The 25,836-nt window shown below is 29.7% G+C and overlaps 1 protein-coding gene across 4 annotated transcripts; it reads left to right on the top strand.

Annotated features, from left to right (window-relative positions):
- The first annotated feature begins 16,589 nt into the window (after positions 1-16,589).
- On the top strand, positions 16,590-21,732 carry LOC146920543 (putative methyltransferase PMT21). Of its 4 annotated transcripts, none has more exons than XM_085713967.1 (8): positions 16,590-17,880; positions 18,184-18,478; positions 18,589-18,737; positions 18,914-19,109; positions 19,260-19,470; positions 19,691-20,363; positions 20,481-20,558; positions 21,107-21,732. In XM_085713967.1, the coding sequence occupies exons 2-8, from the start codon at positions 18,212-18,214 to the stop codon at positions 21,327-21,329; spliced, it is 1,797 nt and encodes a 598-aa protein (XP_085570093.1). In that variant the 5' UTR covers positions 16,590-17,880; positions 18,184-18,211; the 3' UTR covers positions 21,330-21,732. The 4 variants fall into 4 exon arrangements, with proteins under 4 accessions (XP_085570093.1, XP_085570092.1, XP_085570095.1 ...); XM_085713966.1 differs by having other exon boundaries at positions 16,590-16,716; XM_085713969.1 differs by having other exon boundaries at positions 17,437-17,471.
- Positions 21,733-25,836: the final 4,104 nt, after the last annotated feature.

The raw sequence follows: 25,836 nt of genomic DNA on the forward strand, positions 1-25,836 counted from the left end.
AGGAGATTAAAGTTTAAACTCCAAACACCCCATTTATTCACTTGAAAAGAGAATTATAGACACTATATTACTTGATAAAAAATGTAGCTTATTAAAAAAAAAAGTAAGAATGCGACGGTGTTCTGAAGGTCGACACCTGCTCTATTTTGTCCTCGTTCATGCCATTATTCGCAAATATTGGTATTGTTAGCAAGGTGTTTAAGATGCCGTCTGAATTGATTTTGAAGTACAAAAGCTATCATATTCAAATTAAAAATAACTTGCAATTTGATTTAGTTTGGATGACTTTTTTAAAAAAAAAAAAAATCGATCAGATCCAATTAAATACGGTTTTATTAGGATCAATTTTTTAATATTTAAAAAACAATTGTAATTTTTTATATAAATATTACATAAATACGGTAAAATAATAAGTTCAATAAAAAATATAATATAAAATATATTAGAAATTAATATTACTGAACGAAAAATGATTTATTATGCTTTTTTGGTAAAAAAAAGGAAATAAAAAAATAAAGAAAAGAAAATGAAGAAGAGACCCTAACTAGAGTCGAACAAACTCAACGTCCATGACACCGCTAAGAGAATAGATGACATGTCAGAGGGGCTTCACGGAAGACAACAAAATCACTGCCAATCAGAGCACACTTCTTAGCTAGAAAGTCAACTGCAACATTACTCTTACGCAAAGCGTGTTGCAAATTTACCACTCAATCTCTAAACATAAGCTATTAATTGATAATCCATATCAAATTTCCATATACTTTTGTGAATATGGTCAACCAATATTTTACACTCAAAAATAACATTTTACACTCCCATCTCCACACTCCATTTCAAAGCTAAGAGAAGACTCCAAACTTCAATTTCCCTTGCAAGCAGAGTGAAATTTACAACTTGTGTCATTGCATTTACCAAATGGCCCTGAGAATCTCTAATAACCCAATTATCAACACCAATCTTTGCATTTGAGAATTGAGACAAATAACGAAGCGTCTAAATCACATTTGAAAAATCTAGCTCGAGCCACTAGAACATTAGAATTAGTCACTATAATATTGATTCAAAACTCTCTTCCACTCTCAAAGGCTCATTGACTTGAAGATCAAACTATTTAAGATACTCCCTGCCATCTTGAATATAAGAAAAAAAATGTTCATATTTTTTTCTCTCAAATATAAGCCGAATATGGCTTACTTTCAGTCAATTTATTGATGTCTGTCCTAAAGTATCCATCAATCAATATAAGCTTTGTATTTCAATAATTTTATTATGTCAAATAATTTGAAGAAAAAAAATAACTGAAATTTTTAAATTTATAAAAATTACTCATAAAAGTAATTATCTAAAAATACATTTCTATATTAAATATATGAATAATAATATTGATGATATAAATTACTCATGCAAGCTTAGAGCTATAAATTATAAGCCCTAAAATGTGTCTTGTATCAAGTGTTCACCAACTTTTAATTATGCAACTAGTTACAAACCCGTGCTTCGCACGGGTTTAATAACGTATTTTATAAATAAAAAAAATGTTTCAAAGGAAAAATGAGCAAATTAATGAATATTGCACAAATATTATAAATCTTTATCAAAATATCTATGTAACCTTTACCAAGTCTTGAATAGAGATTAATATTTGTGAAATTGTGATGATTGATAAAAGAATTAAAAAGGGTAAAGGGTGTAGAAATAAATTTATTAAAGAATTAAAAACTTGTTTAAACTTATTTTTGTTACAATTTTGGCCTAAAAAAAATATTGGACTTCATTGAGTTTCTCTCTAATTTTTTTATCAGGCTTGAAGCTATGAGTCTGAGTTTGAAAACTGCAAAATTCACGAAAATTATTGAAAAAACACTATAAACAAATAAATGACATCGTGAAAAATGAAATCATATTTGACTATAGTGATCAAGCAAACAAAAAAAGGAAGCATATTAAATACCTATAATCAATGGATTCTAATTGCATAGAAGCGACACTTATACTTTCTCTGTGTTGGTCATCAATGAGAGTGATTGTTTTGCGCTTTCCTTTCAGAATTGTTCTTGACACCTCGTTTGGGAAATGCAAAACAGGGAAATAACTGCAATATTAGTCTAATGCATATTAACATGTATAAAATGTATGCGAATATAGTTACATATAATTTATAAAATGAAGGTAGTTAGCATAACTGATTTTAAGCTAAAGAAAATGTACCATGACTTCTAATTTATCTTCCTATTATCTTCCTATAAAGTCTAGATAAATGCATGCATGTGCATTATATGTACCCCGTTGACCAATTAACATTGTTGAAACAAATGGAAATTAAGCATCACTCCCGCATGTGCATCTATAGCTAGCACCATTTGACATTGATGTCTTCGAACATTTTGTGCAACTGTCATAATACCATCCAAACTGGTTAGGATTGAATTTAGTTGTTTTCCAAATAGTGATGCAGTATGTATCCTAACACAAATTATGCACATGAAATAAAGAATAATGCAATATGTATTTTTAATTTGTGCGTAGAAACACTCAAAGCATGTTTGTGCATAAGAAAAGCAGACCTTGACTAAGTTTATAAATTCAGCAATTAGCCTAACTTGAAACAGATTGGAAAAAATCGTTGTACGAAGTACGTTGAGAAGAAGCTGAACTCTAACTTAAGTTCTGACTAAATCTTTGACTCTGAGCTTGAGAAGTGTTAAGGTCACGACAACAATTCAAGAAACATGGTCAAAAAACAATCAAATCAGTTTGTGAAATAATAAGTTACGTTAACACTGTATTGTGAAATCATAATGCAAACTTATTAAGTCTTAAACTTCTCAACAACCGGATGATGTAGGTTGATGAGCAGTCTCAAACCTGACCAATTGTTACATCTAATTGGGTTGCCATTGACTACAAAATGGAAGCAAAGAACTAAAGGCAAATAGATGCTAAATGATAAAGCTACAGAGTATTTTTCCCATAGTGTTACATCAACTATATTCCCACTGCATAAGGAAAGTCATCTTTCAGGATATTATCAAACTATCATCTGATGCTGACAAATTAGAAAATAATACATTTTATCTTTCAAAACAATGTTCGTACATGGTTTCTTTCCAGTCCCAATTGGCGTTGCCTTGACAATATCATGAAGAACCCCGATGATTTCTTAAAAAAAATTACATCTATAAGAATATTATAATCGGAGAAAACACAGAAATAAATTAAAGCACATAACTATACCATATAAAACGTCAGTTTTGAATTTTTCATCTTGAATTTCCTTAAATGACTTAAAGCGAAATTCACGAGTAAGAACATTAGTTAACTTGTCATACTTTTGCACCTTTGTACCAGAACCAAAAACAACATTAAAGGGATTAAATGCAATGTCATTATCAAACACATGACAATTATACAAAGTATAAGTCGTCTTTTCCTCAATCAAAGCCTTCCAATGCTCCAGTTCTCTATATCGAGTTATTACATGAACTCGATCACCCTAAATCCGAGAAAGAAACCAAAAAATATAAATAAATCAAAATGTACACTAATAAGTAACATTGATAAATCATAAAGGAAATTACAACAAATCTTTACTAACTCGTCTAACCTTTGCATCACAAATAATGACCTTCATATGTTGATTCGCATTACTATCAGTCACAATCCAAGAATCCAGCACTCCAAATCCTACTTTCCAAATGTCCAAATCATTTTTGAGATCCTTATTGTAGTCATAATCCCTTGACATTAAATGTCCTATATAGAAATACAATAATTAAATCATTTAATTTTATTCCTTTGTTCATTCTGATATCGAAAGAAGCTAACATATTTCTATGTGATCAATTTTTATATCATCAAATCAACCTGATCTTAAATGCACAAATTTCCGTATCATCAACTTTCTGGACCTCAATGATATGACCAAAACAAATTTACACCAATCAACTTTCTTACGGCTCAGTGATATAGGAAAGAATAAACCAAATATGAAAACTGTTACAGCTTTAGGATTACTCACAAAAACTAAAATAACCCACATGCATCAAAAAAAATTTCAACTACAGTACCAGAAGCTAAAATAACAATTGTGTCAAAATCTGACCATGAGCTAAAATTCAATCACCATGACCTCTACTATACTCCACATAACAAAGGAAGATTTTTCTGAAGGCTAAAAATGTTCAAAAATAAAAGATAATTTTTTTTTACAAAAACTATATTTACTCAATAACGTTTATTTTGTGTAACATGAACACAAATTTGTATCATCATATAAATGAACTGTTAAATATTTGAATAGAATAAACAATTTAAGGAGCCTGAAATAATAACATAAATAATATCAAAATAGTTGGTTTTTTCAATTTCAATTATACTCTATAACAGATTTCGTTATAAGAATACCATATTTTTGGTATCTTTCAAAAAGATAAGAATTTATAATATATGATATTATGTTTGTTACATTGTTGGTGTCATGGAAACAAATATGTTTAGTTTTTTTTGAATAAGAAAAAGGTATGCATAGTTTTTTAGGCATCTATACCATTTTTGAAGAAAAGACATCTACAATTTTACTTTTAATTAAAATAAAAATTTTATAAAAAAAATCATACGCATTATGCAGCGCAAAAAAAATTATACACATTAGCATAACAAAAAAACATACACACATAAAGTATTACTCTAAACGCTAATGTGTGTGTATATATATTTGCGAGGTTAAAATAAAAATATTTGGTATCATTAAATGACAGCGTGAATAAAAATATCTGTGAGGTTGTGATGATTAAACGATATTTAAATTAAATATATAAGTGATAAAAAGATAATAAAATTCCTTTGAAAAAAAGGTAATAAAATTAAATGGAACCTCCTTAAAAAAAATAAATGGAACGGTTAAAAAAATTAAATGGAAGAAAAAAAATATTGAAATGAAATATTAAAAAATAAAAGAAAAGGTTCCCAACGTGAATTGAAGAGAGATGCTTGTGAAATAAATTGTCGAAAAGTAGTTTTTTGAAGTAGCATTCAACAACTTTTGGTCAAAGCTCATTCCATTCAATTTTATGCATTAAAAAAAGTACCTTATTTAGTAAGTACTTAATTGATATTGTATTTGGCCTAACTTCTCCTTAAAAATGTAAAGAAGTTGAAAAAAAAAAACTGGGTCAAACGATATCTTAATCTCCCACAACGGCAGTGTAGAAGCAACTGAATTTGGGAGAAAAAATTGGAAAATAGTTAAAAATAAAAAATTGGAAAATATTTAAAAAATTTAAAAATATAAAAATTGGAAAATAGTTAAAAAAAATCGGTGAGGTAGCACTCAACCAAGCATCACTAAAAAAAATTACATGCATTAGCGTAACAAAATAACAGACAGACGGGCATAAAATATTACTCTAAATGTTAATGTGTGTGTGTATATTCGCGAGGTTGAAGAAATGTAATAAAAATATTTGGTATCATTAAATGATAGCGTGAATAAAAATATTTGTGAGGTTGTGATGACTAAACAATATTAAAATTAAATATATAAGTGATAAAAAGATAATAAAATTCCTTTGAAAAAAAAGATAATAAAATTAAATGGAACCTCCTTAAAAAATTAAATGGAACGGTTCAAAAAAATAAAATAAAGTTAAATGGAAGAAAAAAACATATTGAAATATAATATTAAAAAATAAAAGAAAAGGTTCCCGACGTGAGTTGAAAAGAGGTACTTGTGAAATAAATTGTCGAGAAGTAGTTTTTAAAGTAACGTTAAAAAACTTTTGGCCCAAGCTCATTCCATTCAATTTTATGCATTCAAAAAAAATTACTTTTTTTAGTAAGTACTTAATTGATATTTTGTTTGGCCTAACTTCTCCTTAAAAATGTAGATAAGTTGGAAAAAAGCCGGATCAAACGATACATTAATCTCCCACAATGGCAATGTAGAAGCAACTGAATTTGAGAGAAAAAAAATTGAAAAATAGTTAAAAACATAAAAATTGGAAAATAATTAAAATTTATTAAAAATATAAAAATTAGAAAATAATTAAAAAAATAGTGAGGGGCAAAATGGGGAATATGGCATAAAATTGGTGAGGTGGCAACAACCAAATTTCACCAATTAGAAAATTACCTAAATGCCCCTCCTAGGGGCAAAATGGGAAATTCATAGGGCATCAACTTTAATGGTAGTAACTAGTTACAAACCCGTGCTTCGCACGGGTTGAATAACGTATCTTGTAAAAAAAAAAAATCAAAGGAAAAATGAGCAAATTAATGAATATTGCACAAACTCGGATATTCTAAATAAATCACTTTTACTATATTTTTAAAAAACTTTGTTAATTATATAGGAGAAATGAGAAAATTAAGGGAAATAGTTGTATCTTCTAAGAAACTGTTGTCGTTCATAAATGTAAAAATCAAGCAAGCATATTGCACAAATCTCATTTTGTTCAAGAGATTAGGAAAACAACATTATACTCCCTCCAGTCCTTGATTTTAGAAAATTTTCAAAAAAAGTTTTGGTCCTAATTATAAAAAAAAGTCACAACATTTAAGGTGTAGTTATTGTTTAAAAGACTTTTTTATCCCTCATTTAATGATTGTTTTTTTAATATTAGTGCATGCATTTAATGCTTCACAACATTCTATAAGGGTATATTTGTAAAAATGTTTAAAATGTTACAACAATTAATGATAACATTGGTATTGATGTTTTTTGGTTTTTCTTCTTATAATAAGGACAGGATGGAGTAATTAACATGATACTAATTGGAACCAATGAAGAAACCAACAATATGCATATTAACGTTACATAATAGTTAGGTTTACAAAAGAGACTGCAAGTGTCATAGACTAACCAAAAAGGGATTTTTGCCAATATTTACATTAGACAAAATGAAATGAACAAATGGCATCCCAAATTCAAGATAGTTTATGATTACAGTCCAAAGGGATACGCCAAAATAGTAGAAGTTCAAATAGTTCAGCAGCAAAGATCTACTTTGGAACAACTCGAACATGCAAGTTCTTCGGTGACTTTTCGAGGTCAAAGATGAGCTTACCACCTTCTTCCATCACACGTTCTCTGCAGAAATTGACCACTGCCCACTCAAGTATTTTTCATAGCTTGCTCTTTCGACGGTAATGAGGCGACACTTATACTTTCTCTATGTCTGGTTATCAATGAGAGTGATTGTTTTGCGCTTTTATTTCAGAATTATGCTTGACACCTCGTTTGGGAAATGCTAAACAGGGAAATAACTGCAATATTAGTCTAATGCATATTAACATGGATAAGATGTATGCGAATATAGTTACATATAATTTATAAAATGAAGGTAGCATAACTGATTTTAAGCTAAAGAAAATGTATCATGACTTCAAATTTATCTTCCTATTATCTTCCTATAAAGTCTAGATAAATGCATGCATGTGGTATATATGTACCCCGTTGGCCAATTAACATTGTTGAAACAAATGGAAATTAAGCATCACTCCTGCATGTGCATTTATAGCTAGCACCATTTGACATTGATGTCTTCCAACATTTGGTGCAACTCTCATAATACCATCCAAACTGGTTATGATTGAATTTAGTTGTTTTCCAAATAGTGATGCAATATGTTTCCTAACACAAATTATGCACATGAAATAAAGAATAATGCAATATGTATTTTTAATTTGTGCGTAAAAAATTCAAAGCATGTTTGTGCATAAAAAAAAAGCAGGCCTTGACTAAGTTTATAAATTCAACAATTGAGAAGAAGCCGAACTCTGACTTAAGTTCTGACTGAAGAGTTTGAGAAGTGTTAAGGTCACGACAACAATTCAAGAAACATGGTAAAAAAACAATCAAATTAGATTGTGAAATAATAAGTTACTCTAACACTGTATTGTGAAATCATAATGCAAACTTACTAAGTCTTAAACTTCTCAACAACCGGATGACGTAGGTTGATGAGCAGCATCGAACCTGATCAATTGTTACATATATTTGGGTTGCCATTGACTACAAAATGGAAGCAAATAACTCAAGGTAAATAGATGACAAATGATAAAGCTACAAAATATTTTTCCCATAGTGTTACATCAACCATATTCCCACTGCATAAGGAAATACATCTTTCAGGTCATTATCAAACTTATACAAAATCCTATCATCTGATGCTGACAAATTAGAAAATAATACCTTTTATCTTTCAACACAATGTTTGTACGCGGTTTCTTTCCAGTCCTAATTCGTGTTTTCTTGACAATCTTATGAAGAAGCCCGATGATTTCTTAAAAGAAAAAATTACATCTATAAGAACATTATAATCAGAGAAAACACATAAATAAATTAAAGCACATAACTATACCATATAAAACGTCAGTTTTGAATTTTTCATCTTCAATTTTCTTAAATGACTTAAAGCGAAATTCACGAGTAAGAACAATAGTTAACTTGTCATACTTCTGCACCTTTGTACCAGAACCAAAAACAACCTTAAAGGGATTAAATGCAATGTCATTATCAAACACATGACAATCATACAAAGTATAAGTCTTGTTTTCCTCGATCAAAGCCTTCCAATGCTCCAATTCTCTATATCGAGTTATTACATGAACTCGATCACCCTAGATCCGAGAAAGAAACCAAAAAATATAAACAAATCAAAATGTACACTAATAAGTAACATTGATAAATTATAAAGAAAATTACAACAAATCTTAACTAACTCATCTAACATTTGCATCATAAATAATGAACTTCAGATGTTGATTCTCATTACTACCAGTCACAATCCAAGAATCCAGCACTCCAAATCCTATTTTCCAAATGTCCAAATCATTTTTGAGACCCTTAATGTAGTCATAATTCCTTTACATTGAAAGTCCTACATAGAAATACAATAATACATCATTTACTTTTATTCCCTTTGTTGATTCTGATATCGAAAGAAGCTAACATAGATAAAGGCCTAAAAGTTTGACAAAGGTTTTTTACGGTCTAAAAGTTACTTCACAACAAAGTTAAAATAAAGGCCTTTAACAAAGAAGCTAAAGTTGTTTGGTTTCTTTAGTTTTAAAGTTATTTTTAAGTTAAATGTTGTTTGGCAAAATATTGTACAAACTTTTAATTTATTATTTTTTTTTATGGTGTCCGGGGTTCGAACCCCGGACTTGGCATATATTTATGTATTGTTTCTATCAACTAAGCTAAGCTCACGAGGACAAAACTTTGAATTTATTATGAATTAATATAATAAATAAAAAAATGTTTAAAATATTTTCTGAAGGCCAAAAATGTTAAAAAATAAAAGATATTTTTTTTTACAAATACTATATTTACTCAATAACGTTTATTTTGTGTAACATGAATACAAAGTTATTTACTCATAAATATTTAAATAGGAGAAACAATTTAAGGAGTCTGACTTAATAACATAAATAATATCAAAATAGTTGGTTTTTTCTATTTCAATTATACTCAATAAAAAATAAGGAGTCTGACTTATTTTGTGTAACATGAATAAAAGTTATTTACTCATAAATATTTGAATAGGAGAAACAATTTAAGGAGTCTGACTTAATAACATAAATAATATCAAAATAGTTGGTTTTTTCTATTTCAATTATACTCAATAAAAAATTTCGTTATAAGAATACTATATTTTTGGTGTCTTTCAAAAATATAAGAATTTATATTATATGATATTATATTTGTTACATTGTTGGTGTCATGGAAACAAATATGTTTAGTTTTTTTGCATAAGAAAAATATATGCATAGTTTTGTTAATGCGTATAATTTTTTTTGGCGTTAAATAATGCGTATGATTATTTTTACAAAATTTTTATTTTAATTAAAATTAAAATTGTAGATGTCTTTTCTTCAAAAAAGGTATAAATGCCTAAAAAAATTATACTTATATATATAAACACCTAAGATGAAAGGGTTGAATTACACGTACTTTTTAAAAAATTTGCTCTAAAGGAGAGATGTTCAAATTACAGAATATTGTCATTCTTCGTAAATTTGAGAACGAAGGTCGCATAATCCAAATATCTATGATGCATGGTCTAAGGCATGGCATAAAAGAAAACATAACAATCATTGTTATTACATACATAATGTACTGTAGCTTAAATATAGATGTTGTCATGCAGTGTAAAACCAATTTAAGGTTGAAATATTTTGTCATACACGATAAATGAGTAAATCCGAGATTAATTTTTCAGTTTCGCCGATGTTTTGCGTATTTCAGCAGGTGTTCCGGCTATTGTACCACAACCTGTAAGAAATTTGACTTGCAAAATGAGTGACTTAGAAGTACTTAGAAAACAATATTGTGTTGCATAGACACAACCTCAGGCAATGCAAACAAAACAACATATATAAGTTGAGGATAGCTTTTCCTAATAAAACATGACACAATAGTAATGACTTGTAACATTTCGAAATTGGAGAAAAGAAAGCTAAGTGAGGGTCCTAGATCGGTCATTATTTGATTGTTTTCATTTGAATCTTGTAAGGTATATAAAATAACTTTGAATTGCTCTCAGAAATGCAACTCTAAGAAATGATATACTCCTGTCCATGAACAACTCAAAAATGCAGACTATAATATATTAACTCAGAGATTAATATATTAGAAAGCTAATTTTTTTTTTTTTATATTTCTGTAATTAAAAGAATTTTATTTTTATTATTTTAAAAAATATATTAAAAAAATTTAATTAATTTTTTTATTATTTAAAAAATATATTTTTTATTTTTTGTAATATTTTTTTATTAAAAAATATTTTATTTTTTTTAATTAAAAAAAATTAAAAAATAAATAAATACACACGTGGCGTCCACGTGTGCGTTGACCAAGTCAAAATTGGCCTAGGGGGTCAAAACTGCTACATGATTGAAACTTAAGGGGCTAAAACTGCTATTAAGCCTAAAATTTACATATCAGTTTGCCTATTCATTTACTAATGTTGATACCAGGGTTTTAAATACTTTGTTGATATCAGTTTGCATATTTGTTTTGATCGAGGAAAGCAAGACTTATACTTTGTATAACAGACACACATAAAGCTTTGCTCTAAACGCTAAGGTGTGTGTGTGCATATATTAGCGAGGTTGAAGAAAGAAAATAAAAATATTTGTTATCATTAAATGACAGCGTGAATAAAAATATTTGTGAGGTTGTGATGATTAAACGATATTGAAATTAAATATATAAGTGATAAAAGGATAATAGAATTCCTTTGAAAAAAATGTAATAAAATTAAATGGAACATCCTTAAAAAAAATTAAATGGAACGGTTCAAAAAAAATTAAATGGAAGAAAAAAACATATTGAAATATAATATTAAAAAATAAAAGAAAAGGTTCCCAACGTGAATTGAAGAGAGATGCTTGTGAAATAAATTATCGAGAAGTAATTTTTTGAAGTAGCATTCAACAACTTTTGGCCAAAGCTCATTCCATTCAATTTTATGCATTAAAAAAAAAAGTGTCTTCTTTAGTAAGTACTTAATTGATATTTTATTTGGCCTAACTTCTCCTTAAAAAAGTAGAGAAGTTGAAAAAACCCGGGTCAATCGATATCTTAATCTCCCACAACGGCAGTGTAGAAGCAACTAAAAAAATTGGAAAATAGTTAAAAGTTTTTAAAAATATAAAAATTGGAAAGTAGTTAAAAAAATCGGTGAGGTAGCACTCAACCAAGCAACACTTAAAAAAATTATATGCATTAGCGTAACAAAAAAACAGACAGACGAACATAAAATATTACTTTAAACGTTAATGTGATAAAATATTACTCTAAACAAAGAGGAAATAAAAATATTTGGTATCATTAAATGACAGCGTGAATAAAAATATTTGTGAGGTTGTGATGATTAAACGATATTGAAATTAAATATATAAGTGATAAAAAGATAATAAAATTCCTTTGCAAAAAAGATAATAAAATTAAATGGAACCTCCTTGAAAAATTAAATGGAACGGTTCAAAAAATAAAATAAAATAAAGTTAAATGGAAGGAAAAAATATATTGAAATATAATATTAAAAAATAAAAGATAAGGTTCCCAGCCTGAGTTGAAAAGAAGTGTTTGTGAAATAAATTGTCGAGAAGTAGTTTTATAAAGTAACATTCAACAACTTTTGGCCAAAGCTCATTCCATTCAATTATATTCATTCAAAAGAAGTATTTTTTTTAGTAAGTACTTAATTGATATTGTGTTTGACCTAACTTCTCCTTAAAAATGTAGAGAAGCTGAAAAAAAAGCCGAGTCAAACGATACCTTTATCTCCCACAACGGCAATGTAGAAGCAACTGAATTTAAGATTATTTTTATTCTTATAAAATAAATATAAAATAAAAAATAAAATTATATAAAATAAAATAAAAAATATAACATTTGGATAATGAGGTGGCACTCTCCAAGGATATGTGATTATGGAATTACCAAATTGCCCCTCATAGGGACAAAATTGGAATTTCATATGGCATCAACTTTAATAAATAGTATATAGATACAACCGAATCAAATAATAATGGAAATAGTTTTAGATGGTTGTTATCATGACAAGCATGAAGGCATCACTTAGCTTTCTTGAATATGATTAATATATTGACACATCTATGAAATTTTATGTAAAGTCTATACATGTTTCTTGTTGTCGCCGTTACTTATTAATTATTCAGATATTAATCATGATTTAGATCTCAATAGCATAATAACTCTTCTATATATCATCAATCTTTCAGAAAAAAACTCTTTTATCAACAACTTATTTTTGGTGAACATGCCATCATTAACATATTCAATCAAAAAGAACATATTTAATTCATAGCTTACAAAATGAGCAATACTTTGCTTTGACAAAGAAGAAAATAAAAATGATTCCCATAGTGATTCCAAATATTGATGTAAATGATAATTTTATTACAAATGTAAAACATATCACAAATATAAATAATGTGTATCAATAAAAATAGTCCGTTAAAATTTTAAAAAATAGATTATATTTTTCAAATAATCATTTCATTCAAAGTTTTCCAAGTCTTTTTTTTAAGCCAGTTTTATAAGTTTTTATAATTTAATAAAACGCAGACGTCAATATTTTTTGATGAAATGCTCGTAAAATTTAAGAGAAAACAATGTACAACAAAAGTGATAAATGAACTTCACTAAGAATGAATTGATTGAAACCCCAAGTTTAATTTATGAGTGATAAATGTGTACAACAAATTATTCAGAGAAGGTAATTTTCAACATTTATGTTACACTTTAAGAAGTAGAAACAAGCATCACTTGAAATAATTTTTCTTTTCAACAAGTTTCAAACCCAACAAAGTAGTAATATTTTCTTCCATCTCCATTTTGAGTCTCATACATTTACTTCTAGCAATCACAATCTCTTTTGTCCTTGGGACTCTTGGATATCCACATCAACAATTAGAGTTAATTTTTTAGTTTAAGAAAAAAAAGTCATACTAACTTGTGTCTTTAGATCACATGTTAAGGATTCCATAAATGATAAATATTTATTACAAAACGTTAATTTTCTGTCTATTGAAGAATAAATTGGCACAATTTCCTAGATAATATTTACACTTTAGGTTTCTTAACATGTGCTCTAAAGACACATGTTAACATTTTCCTAAAACAAAATTAGGAGTTGCTTCTTTCAAATAATGAATTTTCATATAGAAGACCGAAATAAAATAAGGCTTAAACCTCAATTGTGAACTTTTTTTTAACAAGCCAAAATTAAATATATATTAAAACACCAAAGGTAACCCACCCCATACAAGGTGTGCTAATAAAGTAGGGCACAAAGAGTTAATACACAGAACCGACTAGTAACAACCAACAACATGAAAGACGCACCAACAATAAGAATTACAAAATGAATCTCATGCAAGCTAAGGGATTTTACCACTAATCTTGATAATTGAAAGCGAAATTAATCATCTTTGTCTTTAACCACAAAAAATGATTGCAACTTAACTTTGTCGAGCATGTGATGCAAGTCAACATCTTTGTTGTTGAAAATGTTGTTATTCCTTGCTTTTCATATTGTTCAAACACACGAGAACCAAATCACCTTCAGGAATGAATGAGTGAACCTCTGATGTGAACTTATTTTTTAGCTTGAACTAAATATTTTTTAAAATCCGATATAATTATTAGTTTACTTGAAAGTCTATTTCATATTAGGCTCTTTAAATAAGTAAGTTGAAATATTTATAAATTGACTAACAAGCTAATAAAAGTGAGAAAAACACAAGAAGGTGAGGTTAAATTGTGTTGACTTTTTCTGGTTTTCTTTTTCTAAGTGTTATAAGTTGTTCAGAATCTGATGAGTACATATTTTGATACAGAGTCTGAGTGTAGTGGAATACAAAACACAAAGATAAAAGATATATATATATATATATATATATATATATATATATATATATATATATGGGGGGAGAGAGAGAGAGAGAGAGAGAGAGAGAGAGAGAGAGCAGACACAAACAATTTTATACTGGTTCCTCCCACAACACAGGAGTAGTCAGTCCCCTTGCACTTCCAAGTGATTTCACCCTAACCACTTTGATTAGAATTTCTCAAGGACTCTTCCAAGAGACTTCACAATGCTTAAGCACCCATGCAAGAGACTTCTTTGCTCAAGGTCACTGCCAAGAGACTTCCACTACTCAAGGACAACTCCAAGAGACTTCTAATGCTCAAGCACGCAGGCAAGAGACTTCAAATGCTCAAAAGGCTTCCCTAAGAGACTTTATTGCTCAATCATAACTGACTGAGACTTTGATGCTCAAGGTTTCACCAAGAGACTTATGTTGCTTAAGCTTTGCAAACAAGAGACTTCTTGTTTGTTTACAACAAATATAAACAAATTTGTTTTTACACCGAATATAACAATTGTTGGGGTAAACTGAACCTCTTTTAAAACTTCTAGGATTTCTAAGATTACAAAAGTTGAAACAAGAATCCTAAGTGTTTATGTGCTATTTGATTTGAGAGAGTAATGACATAGTTAAAATAACAAAGTCTTGTTAATCTTCTTCATGGTCTTCAGCTCCTTATATAGGCAGGGATTTAGGAGACGTTGAAGAGGAGTGTCAGTGCATAAAGAGTCGTAGAGAAGCTTCAAATCAAGGACGTTGAGCCATTGCCGAATATGGATAATTTTGTTGGACAGTCATTCGAAAATCCTTTGCTGAAACTGGAAGTATCTGTTCATTCTTATTTCCTTTGAAGTTATTTGTCTGTTTCTACACTTGGTTAGAAGATGGCAAAACTGCGCTCAGATCCTTTGATGTGGACAACTACAGAAGACGACAAAACTGACGTTGATTCTGGGTCCCTCAGGTGCTTATAAAGTCGGAAGGTCTTCCATGTTTAATTTGATGGGGTCTTCTGAGTCTAATGATCTCCACAGAATCTGGTTATCTCTTCAGATTCTAAGAAGCGTACTTTTCTTCTGATCCAAAGTGTTGACGTCTGATTGACCTCTCTTCACATCTTCTACCAAAATCTTTAAGCTTCTCTTGTGCTTCTGATGCTTTAATACTTCTTCAATACTTTTTTTTTTTTTGAGAAAATACATGTTCAATACTTGATGGATATATTTTATGATCTGCACACTTGAACAAATATTAGTATGTCTATTTGTTCTTTAATACTTTGTCATCATCGAAACCTTAGGGGAATTGTACAAGAGTCTTCTTGTTCCAACAACTAATATGTCAATGATATTAATTTCTCTCTTTAGATTTAACATACTATTTTAAATATTTTTAAACCAAACTATTGGAGTTATCTATAACAAGGTTAAATATGTTTTTGGTCACTATAAATATACAAAATTTTCGTTTTAGTCTCTCAAAAAAAAATTCTTCAATTTTAGTCTCCTAAAAGTTTTCCATCTTCACTTTTAGTCTCTCATTTTAAGTAAACTCATACATAAAGTTCATATTTTTGAATAAAATTTTGCAAAAAAATTTATAATATTATAATAATCTCTCCAAATAAATTAAATATGAATTTTTTTTTCACGGTTATTGATTTATATTTAATTCATGTTTTGTTGAAAAACTCTATTTTTCGAGAGATTTTACAATATTCTACACAATTTCATTATAAAATACAAATGATACACATGAGGCATAAATAGAAACCAAAAGTGATGATTGCAAATTTTATAGGAATTAAAAACCGAAAGAAATTTTCTGAGGAACTAAAATAAAAAATTCGTATATTTATGGAAATAAAAAACATATTTAAGTTCAATTTGAGGGTGTTAGTTTAACTTCTTCAACAAAAAAAAAACATATTTAACTCTAATATTAATTTAGAAGTTAAATGTTGCTGGCTCCTTTTTTTTTTTTTTTGGTACAAACCTTTTATTATTTAGTAGTTTTACATTTGCTTGTATGTGTAAATATTTGAAGATAATGTGAAATTTGAAGAGATGGAAATGAAAGTGGAAGGAAGTTGAAGATTGAACAAAAAGAGGGGACAGCAAGGCACATGGCAGAGCAAAAATAGTTTATATAAATGGTTTAGCTTCCTTTAGTTTAGCCTCACACCCAAACAAATCTCACTTATTTCTTTCATTGGTTCCTTTCACTTCTTCTTCTTCTCACTTTCCACCATTCCCCTGTTTTTTCCACATTCCACCATTGATAAACACACAACAGAACAAAACAAGGGTTTGTACCATTTTCATTCATTCTTTTTTATCTTTCTTTCATTGCTATTTTATCTTAATTATTATCTTGAGTCATTTCTATGTACTTTCTCTTCTTCTAACAGATCCATTTGGATTTAGAAAGCTATTCTCTCTGTTTTCCCCTGTTTCCTCTGTTTTTTGTGTTTCTGTTTAGTACTTTTGGATCTCATAAACATTTATTTTGATGAGTTCATCATGTTTTTCTGACACCCTTTTAACCTTTTTACAATTATTCAATCAAAACTCAAAGTGGGGTTCCAAGATTATTGAAAAAGATCCTTTCTTTTTTCTCTGATTTCTCTGTTTCCTCTGTTTTCTAAATCATAACCAATTAGAATGGAAAAGCCAGAACAAAAAGCATTCCCACTGTTTCTTCATTAGTTTTAATTTGTTTAGTCTTTTTCAGTTAGTAACCATTTGTATCATAGTTCTGAATTCTGAACAGAAAACAGTAGATCAGAAACCACTGACAAAACAAAACTCATGATAGAAACTTTTCGTACGTGTCAAGAAATGTTGACAATAACATAATACCCTTTACCTTTTTTGTGTATAGGAATATTGTACAACATAGTGTGAGATCCAGCTTCACATTATGCTTTTTTTTTTTTTTTTGTTGAGTCAGTGATGGAGGCTATGTCCTAAATGGGTCCCAATGTCATGTGAACATAATAAAAGCAATTATGTGACATCAAATGTCAAGTAGCTGGTTTTGAATTTTTGAATTTTGATTATGTCGGTGGTTGTTATTTATAGAATCAGATTTCATCCATTTATTTACCTTACTTTCTCACTTGCTCCCATGTTGTTTTAATGGTCGGTGTGGTTTTATTCATTAGCTGGAATTAATCATTGATTACCTTTTTTTTTTGTTTCTCTTTCCTTAAATTGGATCTGTCATTGGTATTTGTGTTATGTCTGTCACATTGATCTGGTTGGGGAACAGTGCTAGTTGTTTTCAGTATTGTTGTGTGTGTTCTTCTTGTTGTTGCAATTAATTCACCTCCTTTGTTGCTGTTCTTTAGTACTATTTCCTTGGTTCTTGTTCCTTTTCACATTGGTCTGAGCTGAATAGTTATTATAGTCTTACTCTCGTGGTTGCGCTGCGATCTTCGATATTGTGTCGAATTGCGATTAATCGCGGGTAATTGCAGTTTTAATTACGGTCGCGCGTTACATAGATACATAATTCTTGATGTTGTAGCACAGATCTCTTTTTAAAACCTTAGTGTTAATTCAGATCAAGTTGTTTTCTCAAAGTTGAATGAGACCATAATTCTAGATATTTGTTCTTTGTTTGTTAAGAGTGATTTTTTCATTAGTGTTACTGATTACTATGTTTACTATGGTTGAGGAATGATATGAATATGATTCATGGTATGTTTGTGGAGGAAGTGGCATTAGTATAGTTGAATTATACTGAAGTTTAGTTGTTCTTTTTGTGCAGATAGTTAGTGGAATAAAAAACAAGGATCATGAAGCATAAGGATGGAAAACTGATCCACCAGCCGAACAAGAACCGATCTCTGACTGCGGCGATCACTATCATTGTTCTGTGTGGTTTTTCATTCTACCTTGGTGGAGTCTTTAAATCTGGAAACAATGGTGTTGATGTCATCAACACCATTCAGAAATCACTTGATTCACCTAAGCAATCCTCAGGCTCTTTGCAAATTAAGCCCTTTAGTTTTCCCGAATGCAGCAATGATTATCAAGACTATACTCCATGCACAGATCCAAAGGTATTAATTAATACTAATAGTTTTCTACGAAAATTTTGATGTTTGGAATTTTTTTAGAAGAAAATTTCATTATTTTGTTGATTGAGTTTTGAGCATGGATGATTTTACAGAGATGGAGAAAGTATGGTACCTATAGACTTACTTTGTTGGAACGCCATTGCCCTCCGATTTTTGAGAGGAAAGAATGCTTAGTTCCTCCTCCACCTGGTTACAAGCCTCCAATCAGATGGCCAAAGAGTAGAGATGAATGTTGGTACAGGTATGTAATAGATGATTTATAAGTTGAAATAATTATAGTTTGAATTGATTTTATGTTGCTTGCTACATCGATATATATATATATATATATATATATATATATATATATATATATATATATATATATATATATATATTGTTCAAGTTTTTAATTTGTGTTACATGAATAAATGACAGGAATGTGCCATATGATTGGATTAACAAACAGAAGTCTAATCAGCATTGGTTGATAAAGGAAGGAGAGAAATTTCAATTTCCTGGTGGAGGTACTATGTTTCCTAATGGTGTTGGTGAATATGTTGATTTAATGCAAGATCTGATCCCAGGAATCAAAGATGGGTCAGTTAGAACTGCAATTGATACTGGTTGTGGGGTGAGTTTTATCCTTCTTTTTACTTTTACTTCTTTTTACAATTGGCCGCTTTCTTTGTATTTTTACTTATTACCGGTGTCTATGTGTTAGTTCGTTGTTGCGTATGGTGTATGTGTTAATTGATATCCACATAACTCCGATTTATGTTAGGTTGCTAGCTGGGGCGGTGACTTGTTGGATCGAGGCGTTCTAACAATTTCTCTCGCGCCAAGAGATAACCATGAAGCTCAGGTTCAGTTTGCTCTCGAGCGCGGTATCCCAGCAATTCTTGGTGTCATCTCTACACAAAGACTTCCTTTCCCTTCAAACTCCTTTGATATGGCTCATTGCTCTAGATGCCTTATCCCATGGACAGAATTTGGTAATTCTTCAATGCATTTTAAAATTTTCAGTTCTTAAAAACAGTTTTTTTTCCTTTCTGTTTATGCTATGTTTTCATGAACTTTACCAGCATAATGAAACAGTTTCATTCATCTAAGTTATACATTATTTTCATGAACTGTCTTGTTTAGAGCTGATATTAGTTCAGTCGAAATTTTCATCCATTAACTGATGGGAATATTCATATCTTATGCTTTTAGGTGGAATTTATCTCCAAGAAATTCACCGAATTCTTCGTCCCGGAGGATTTTGGGTTTTGTCCGGTCCACCAGTCAACTATGAGCGTAGATGGCGCGGATGGAACACAACGGTGGAAGAACAAAGATCAGATTATGAAAAGCTACAAGATTTGCTCACATCAATGTGCTTCAAATTATACAACAAAAAGGATGACATATATGTATGGCAAAAGGCCAAAGACAACGCTTGCTATGATAAGCTTCCTAGAGACACCTATCCTCCAAAATGTGATGACAGTCTTGAACCAGATTCAGCATGGTACACTCCGCTTCGCGCTTGTTTTGTTGTTCCAATGGAAAAGTACAAGAAATCAGGCCTCACGTACATGCCGAAATGGCCTCAAAGGTTGAATGTTGCACCTGAAAGGATTTCACTTGTTCAAGGTTCTAGTTCTAGTACTTTCAGTCATGATAACAGTAAGTGGAAAAAGCGCATTCAGCACTACAAGAAGTTGTTGCCTGATCTTGGCACAAACAAGATAAGAAATGTGATGGATATGAATACAGCTTATGGAGGTTTTGCTGCTTCCTTGATCAATGATCCTTTGTGGGTTATGAATGTTGTTTCATCTTATGGTCCTAATACACTCCCTGTAGTTTTCGATCGAGGCCTTATCGGTACCTTCCATGACTGGTATGTTTGAAACTCTAAATATGAACCATAAGGTTATGTGTTTATGGATGTTTTTGTGTTATATCATATGGTTTTCATTAGTAATGATTTGAATTTCATGATGTCTTGTGCTATTAGGTGTGAAGCTTTTTCAACATATCCTAGAACCTATGACCTCCTTCATGCTGATGGATTCTTCACTGCTGAAAGCCACAGGTGAATATGCACTCAATCAATACTTCAATTTTGACAGCTTAATTAATCACTTCTTAATATAAGCACTTATAATAATATGGTCAAACTGTTTCCATCTATATGTTATAAGTTGTTTTCTGAAACTATCACGAGGAGCATACTGAAAACAGCTTTATCAAGTCACGAGTTATTTTTATAAGTTCTGTTGAACACTTTCACAGTTGCTTTTGTTATAAGATAAGTCTAAGGGGCTGTTTGGATTCGCTTGTTTGAGCTTATCTACTGGCATAAACAATTGCTTGACTGTTTGAGAGTGCTTTTGGAAACAACTTATGACATGCCAATAAGTTGTTTTTAGTTTATTTCTATAAGCTCTCTATTATAGCTTATGAAAACAAGTTGACTTTATTTTATCTTTTATAATAGGAAAGTTTATACATAAGCACTTATATGATAAAATCTTATGCTATAAACGCTTAGTTAGGCTGTTTATCCAAACTTTGGCCTAAACAAGATTTTCAAAATGCACTCATTGTGAGATCGCTCTAACAGTGGCTGTTACATTGCAGATGTGAAATGAAGTATGTAATGTTGGAAATGGACCGGATTTTGCGACCAGGCGGGCACGCTATAATCCGAGAGTCAAGTTATTTTGCGGATGCCATTGCAACTATTGCGAAGGGCATGAGATGGATATGTCATAAAGAAAACACTGAGTTTGATGTTGAAAAAGAGAAGATATTGGTATGCCAGAAAAAGCTGTGGCAGCCATCCAACTCAGGATCAAGATGACAAACTCATGAAACTGTGCAGCGGTAAGAAAGAGCGGCTTATCTAGAAATCGTAATTCCAGAAGTAGAGAAACAAAGGGAAACGAATTCGGAGCCACTCTTAACAAAAAGATTGATTCATTCTTATTATATAATACACACACGCCAAGAATCAGTCAAGTTTCAAATTTTTATCAAGTCAAGAAAGTAGTAACTCAATAATTCTGATTTTGTCAAGTTATATATAGAAAATTTTCTTATAGATAATTTATTCTTTGCATGGGATTAAATGTATAAGGTGTACCACTCTTGTTTATCTATTTTTTGTTGTTGTGTAATATTCAACTTCCAAGTGATTCATGTGAAGAATTGAAAGTTTCAAATCCCACAGAAAGCATAGAATATGATATGCAATTTATACATTACTCTATAATCTTATGATCATTTATAATTCAAGGTTGCATTATGCTTAAGTTTGTGACTGGAATTGTCATAGGTGGATGTGAGACTGAATCTGAAACGGTTAACATTGTTATTTTATTGGTAAAGTTAGTTTGTTACATAGTACACGCAACATGGAAATTCAATCTTTTCGTTTAATCAAGTCCTTGCAATCTTTTACAGTAACACAGAAATATTTGAAAAACCTTTTACCTTTGGATAATAATAGTGGTTTTGAAATTCACTAATGTTGATGATGTGCACTTTGAGGTACTAGATGCAAGATGCCAAATAGTGAGCACAACTTGATGTACCATATAGATTACAACACTTGATGCCAAATAACTATGAGATGATCTTGTAAAATTCTGTGAATTGTTTTTTATGACATCATTAATGCAGTATGTTATGGTGGCATTTAACCTGCACAAGCAAAAGAGTTGTGCATCCTTGATATAAGAGCTGAAAGCAATTCTGAGCCATTGATATATTAATATTATATTCGAATGGTCCAGATTTGTTGCAAAAGTTGGAAAGGTAACCTGCTGGTTGTTGTTGGCGAGGGTCCCACAGAAAGAATAAAGTTGAGTATTTTAATGATTTTTTTTGGCAAGTGATGTATTGGGCTTATATTACAAACCAGGCCCAAGCTTAAAACAAAACAACCTATAATATAAATTTACCAATTAGTTTTGGTAGAAGGAAATTTAGTTATTTTCCTTAAATCATAATATAAATTAAATAAACAATAAATTATATTTATAACAATAAATCATATTTGTAAATTAAAGATACATTTAATCGAAAAAGGATATGATTTGTTAGAAGTTTTTTTTTCTTTTCGATAAATTTAGAATATTGGATTTTTAGATAATTGGATTTTATTTTCGATAAACCATATTTAAAATTTAGATAATCAAATTTTTTTTCTTTTCAAAAATTTAGAAAATTTAATAATTGGATAAAAATTTAGTAATTAAATTATTTTTTATTTTTCGAAAAATAAGATAATTGTATAAAAAGACAGTTTAGTCACTATTATAAACAAAATATAACATGTTAGGTTTATTTAATAAATAGTGTGTGTGATGTATATTAAGGACCACATAGATTAATTATTGAATAAATAAAAAAATGTCAAGTTTTGGTTATTTTGTTGACCAGAGTGTGTACATTATTGTTGAATGGGTCAAGGTAAATGGACATAAAAATAAGCAAAACATATACTCATTAGTAAGTTTGAGTTTTTGTTTTTTTAAGAATTTTTTTATATTTTTATTCTTGAGTTTATTTAATTAAAGTAGTATTATGTTATTTTCATTTCAATGTGTTTAAAAAATAGTTGTAATTTGTTATCTATATTGAGTTTATAAATTAGTTTTTTAATAATAACGATAAAATAAATAAAATACAAATCACATAGTGAATATCTTGATTAATCAATTAACATTTATCCAAGTACTTTCCGTATAAGATTTTTGTTGTTAGGGTAAGAGTTGTGGGTTTGATTATTCGTTGTGATCAATTGATCTAACTATTAGTAGTCTTCCAAGTAGTTTAATTCGAACACTATTGTCGTTAGGGTTAGAGTTGTAGGCAAGATAAGTTGGTGAATAGTTTGATTAGGTATTAAACATTCATCGAAATACTTATCGTATATTATTCTACTTGTTAGGGTAAGTGTGACACCCTAAATCCCAAGAATAATTATTGCTATTATTTAATTAAAAATAGAGTTTAATTCGCAGCGGAAAGTGTCAAATAAAAACTTCTCTAATGATATAGGAATTCTTCCACAAAATTTAGGATATCACATTGACTCATAACAAACATAATTCATATTTCACTTCATTAAAAATTATAGTAATAATAACGTCGAATCTTTTTCTTTTGAAAATATTTCATTTTACATCATAGACAATGGTTTTCTTGCACAAAATTAAATAAGTAAGCATATCCCTTTTCCCGTGTCACTATCAGAGCGGTGCTTTTCCCCAAAATAACCGACGACACAAGACAAGTCCTCACGAAAGGCATGCACTTGACTCCAAGACTCATAACCTATATAACTACGGTTTCGCAACCGCAGGGCCAAGCCAGCAAACACAAACAACGAAGGGGTGACTTCCGAGAACATGTAATAGTATAAAAAAAATGAGAAGAACACGTAAGTAATTAAGTCAAAGTCGTTTCACATCACAAACATAATATTCAAAACCTTGAAGAATATACTATATCATCTCAATCTATATTAGTAGAAAATATCATTACAACTTAAGAACCAAAAAAAACTTCACAAACACAATGTCACAATTCAATTCCAACTAGTCACAACACATGTAGTCACCAATAACCATCTTCATAAGAACATCAACAAATAATCACCTTCATCGTCTCATACAATTACATTAATAGACATCACAAAGTAATTCGTTAAAACATCACAACTTAACAACTTGACTCGACAACACGACTCAACTTGACAATGCACTCTTAACAACTTAACAACTTAAATCATCGTGAAACTTCTTGATATGCAAATGCATGTGGTACCATTCAACAACATATATGAGCGTAATTAGGCTCTTCAACAAGTGAGCATAAAGCTGCCGGGCTTAAAGCCCCCAACGTATTTGAGCATAAAGCTGCCGGGCCTAAAGCCCCCAACATAGTTTGAGCATAAAGTTGCCTGGCCTAAAGCCCCCATCTTTAATGAGTATGCAATGGACTCAATCTTCCTACAACTTAGACAACAACGTGAACACCTTATACAATTCCATAATCATGGACAACTTCTTAATTCTTGCAACTTAGACCGACTCATGCAATTTCAACTGTATACACCCACCCGTTTATTTTCCCTACCCACTAATAATGTAAATTAATTTTATTTTACTCACTCATAACTAATATCCTCCTAAAAATACTCATAGAAACGTTCATCCAAGTACTTTGACTCCAAGATTCCTGCAGTTAAGGTAAGAGTTGTGAGTTTCATCAGTCGTTCTTAAATCTTAGAAGTAGTTTAGTTGAAAGAATCTTGTCATTAGGGTTATAGTTGTCGTCAGGGTTAGAGTTATAAGCATGGTTAGTCGATAACATGGGTTTCGTTAGTCAATGAACATTTTGACCCCGAGATTCTTTCAGTTAGGGTAAGAGTTGTGAGTTTCATCAGTTGTTCTGTATAAGATTATTTTTAAAAGAGATTTTTTATTACAAAATTAGTGCAATCTTTTGACCATTATATTATCTCTCCTCTGACAAAAATCTATTTTTTTAGAAGCTGCTCTTAACAACTTTTCATTTGAAGGTGTTTTTAGATTTTTGTTGGATTCTAATTTTTTTAAAAAAGCTGTAACAAACGGATGCACAATTTTTAAAATTGAATATTTTTTTTTAAAAAAGTAATTTTTTTCTTAGAAAAACTATAACAAACAAACTCTGTATCATAGAACAATTTAAGTTTTTATTTTTTTGTCAAAGACTAAATTAACATGCAAGAATATCATAAGGAAATGAATTAAGATTTTGCTAAAAGATAAAAAACTTAATTTCATTTGAACCACATTTTTTTGGGGAAAGTATTTCACTTTTCCTCTTCTTCTAAAATAATCAAATTTTATCTCCCTCCTTGTTTATCCTCCTCGCTATTTTGTCTCTAACATATCAAATTTATTTAATTTTTAAATTAATTTAAAATTTATTAACAGAGGAGGCTCCAAAATACTCCCTTCGTCCTGAAATATAAGCAAAAAAAACTCATTTTTTATTCTATTTAATCTTGTTTTTTTAATCTTTTCCAATAAAAACTTTTGCTTATTCTCATGAAATTAAATGCAAATTACATTTAATTTTTTCTCTCTTCCATTTTTTCCATAACCAATAGCCAATAAAAATTGTTTTTACATCTTCCAATGAAACTTATTCCAAAGAAAACACAAAAAGTTATGCTACAAATTCTTATGCTTTAGTTTTCTTAATAAGTGTGATTTTTGTTTTTTTATTTATAATTTGAGACGGAGGGAGTAAGTTTTATTAAGAGAGAAGGATCCAAAAATCTAATTTCACCACTTTGAGAAATAATAATT

This window comes from Medicago sativa, chromosome 5 (genome assembly GCF_051527215.1).
Source record: "Medicago sativa cultivar Bolivia chromosome 5, Bolivia_mono, whole genome shotgun sequence".
Taxonomy (NCBI): domain Eukaryota; kingdom Viridiplantae; phylum Streptophyta; class Magnoliopsida; order Fabales; family Fabaceae; genus Medicago; species Medicago sativa.

Bases quoted from the DNA above. Each gene is read 5' to 3' on its own strand.
- LOC146920543 (XM_085713967.1), top strand. From the start codon at position 18,212: ATGAAGCATAAGGATGGAAAACTGATCCACCAGCCGAACAAGAACCGA. The intron at 18,479-18,588 runs GTATTAATTAAT...ATGATTTTACAG, and splicing joins CTCCATGCACAGATCCAAAG to AGATGGAGAAAGTATGGTAC. The intron at 19,110-19,259 runs GTGAGTTTTATC...GATTTATGTTAG, and splicing joins CAATTGATACTGGTTGTGGG to GTTGCTAGCTGGGGCGGTGA.